The sequence below is a fragment of the Anneissia japonica genome, unplaced genomic scaffold (assembly GCF_011630105.1).
Source record: "Anneissia japonica isolate Jap-2015-1 unplaced genomic scaffold, ASM1163010v1 scaffold33723_len6196_cov170, whole genome shotgun sequence".
In the NCBI taxonomy this organism is placed as follows: domain Eukaryota; kingdom Metazoa; phylum Echinodermata; class Crinoidea; order Comatulida; family Comatulidae; genus Anneissia; species Anneissia japonica.
Window position 1 is genome coordinate 1 of NW_022729072.1, and position 1,559 is coordinate 1,559.

Sequence of the window (1,559 nt, forward strand, 5' to 3'; positions counted from 1 at the left end):
CACTAGTTGTTGCTAAATTAATTGGTTTTACAGAGTGTTCGTCCACATCAGTTTTAATTGGCATCAGTGTTGTTGGCTTAGCTTCAATAACTTCAACAATTGGTGTCGATTTTTCAGCCTCTGTTTTCGATGTAACATGTACTTCTACTGTTGTATCTGGTTTTATTGTGGTGAGTTCTTTATCCATTTTATCAATGTTTTGCAGAGCCTGTGTTTTGTCGTCTTTAATTGATTTGACATCTGTTAGATGCTTCTGTGTAAATCCATCAATAACATCTACTTCTGGTGTGGGTTTGTACACTTTGCTTGGAATTGGTGTTGGTTTAAATGTGCTCATAAAACCTGGTACTTTTTCTGATGTTAGCTTTGCTTCAACTCCAGAACCAAATACAATATCTTGTTCTTCTGATACAATATCAGTTACTTTCTGTGTAGTGGAAACATCGACAAAAGCTGAAGATTCTGGTTTTAAAGATGTTAATAATTTTTCTAAAGCATCAGTGTTTTGTTGTACAGTGATGGCCTTAGCAGTAGTTGATGCTACTTCAACAGGTCTTGCAGTGGTTGTAAAAACATCAATTACTTGCATAGGCTTGTCAGATTTAAATTTTGTTTCATTTGTAGGTGATATAATGGTTTTGTCGACACCGGAGCCCAATTCATCAACTAACTCTTGAGACACGGTTACTTTCCTTAGAGAAATGGTGGTATGAGCAATACTATCTGACGATGTCGATTCTAATGTCTCTTTATCTGTTTTCATCACAGCTACAGATTCACCGATTGTCGTCTGAACTACGTCAGGTTGTTGCATTGGTGTAACTGACTGTGTCGTTGCACTCATTTTTTCTCCTTCTACTATAGGGTCATTAGTTGTTGCTAAATCAATTGGTTTTACAGATTGTTCGCCCACATCAGTTTTAATTGGCATCGGTGTTGTTGGCTTAGCTTCAATAACTTCAACAATTGGTGTCGATTTTTCAGCCTCTGTTTTCGATGTAATATGTACTTCTACTGTTGTATCTGGTTTTATTGTGGTGAGTTCTTTATCCATTTTATCAATGTTTTTCGGAGCCTGTGTTTTGTCGTCTTTAATTGATTTGACATCTGTTAGATGCTTCTGTGTAAATCCATCAATAACATCTACTTCTGGTGTGGGTTTGAACACTTTGCTTGGAATTGATGTTGGTTTAAATGTGCTCATAAAACCTGGTACTTTTTCTGATGCTACCTTTCCCTCAACTCCAGAACCAAATACAATATCTTGTTCTTCTGATACAATATCAGTGACTTTCGGTGTAGTGGAAACATCGACAAAAGCTGAAGATTCTGGTTTTAAAGATGTTAATAATTTTTCTACAGCATCAGTGTTTTGTTGTACTGTGATGGCCTTAGCAGTAGTTGATGCTACTTCAACAGGTCTTGCAGTGATTGTAAAAACATCAATTACTTGCATAGGCTTGTCAGATTTAAATTTTGTTTCATTTGTAGGTGATATAATAGTTTTGTCGACACCGGAGCCCAATTCATCAACTAACTCTTGAGACACGGTTACTTTC

At 36.4% G+C, this 1,559-nt stretch overlaps 1 protein-coding gene across 1 annotated transcript in view; it reads right to left on the reverse strand.

The window, feature by feature from the left end:
* Window positions 1-31: 31 nt before the first annotated feature.
* LOC117114649 overlaps window positions 32-1,559 on the reverse strand; it is a gene marked incomplete at its 3' end in the record, with an annotated part of 6,117 nt that continues 4,589 nt past the window's right edge. Inside the window, exon 3 of the mRNA XM_033258343.1 lies at window positions 32-1,554. Within this exon, the coding sequence (XP_033114234.1) occupies window positions 32-1,554 (1,523 nt within the window). The remainder of the gene's footprint in view (window positions 1,555-1,559) is intronic.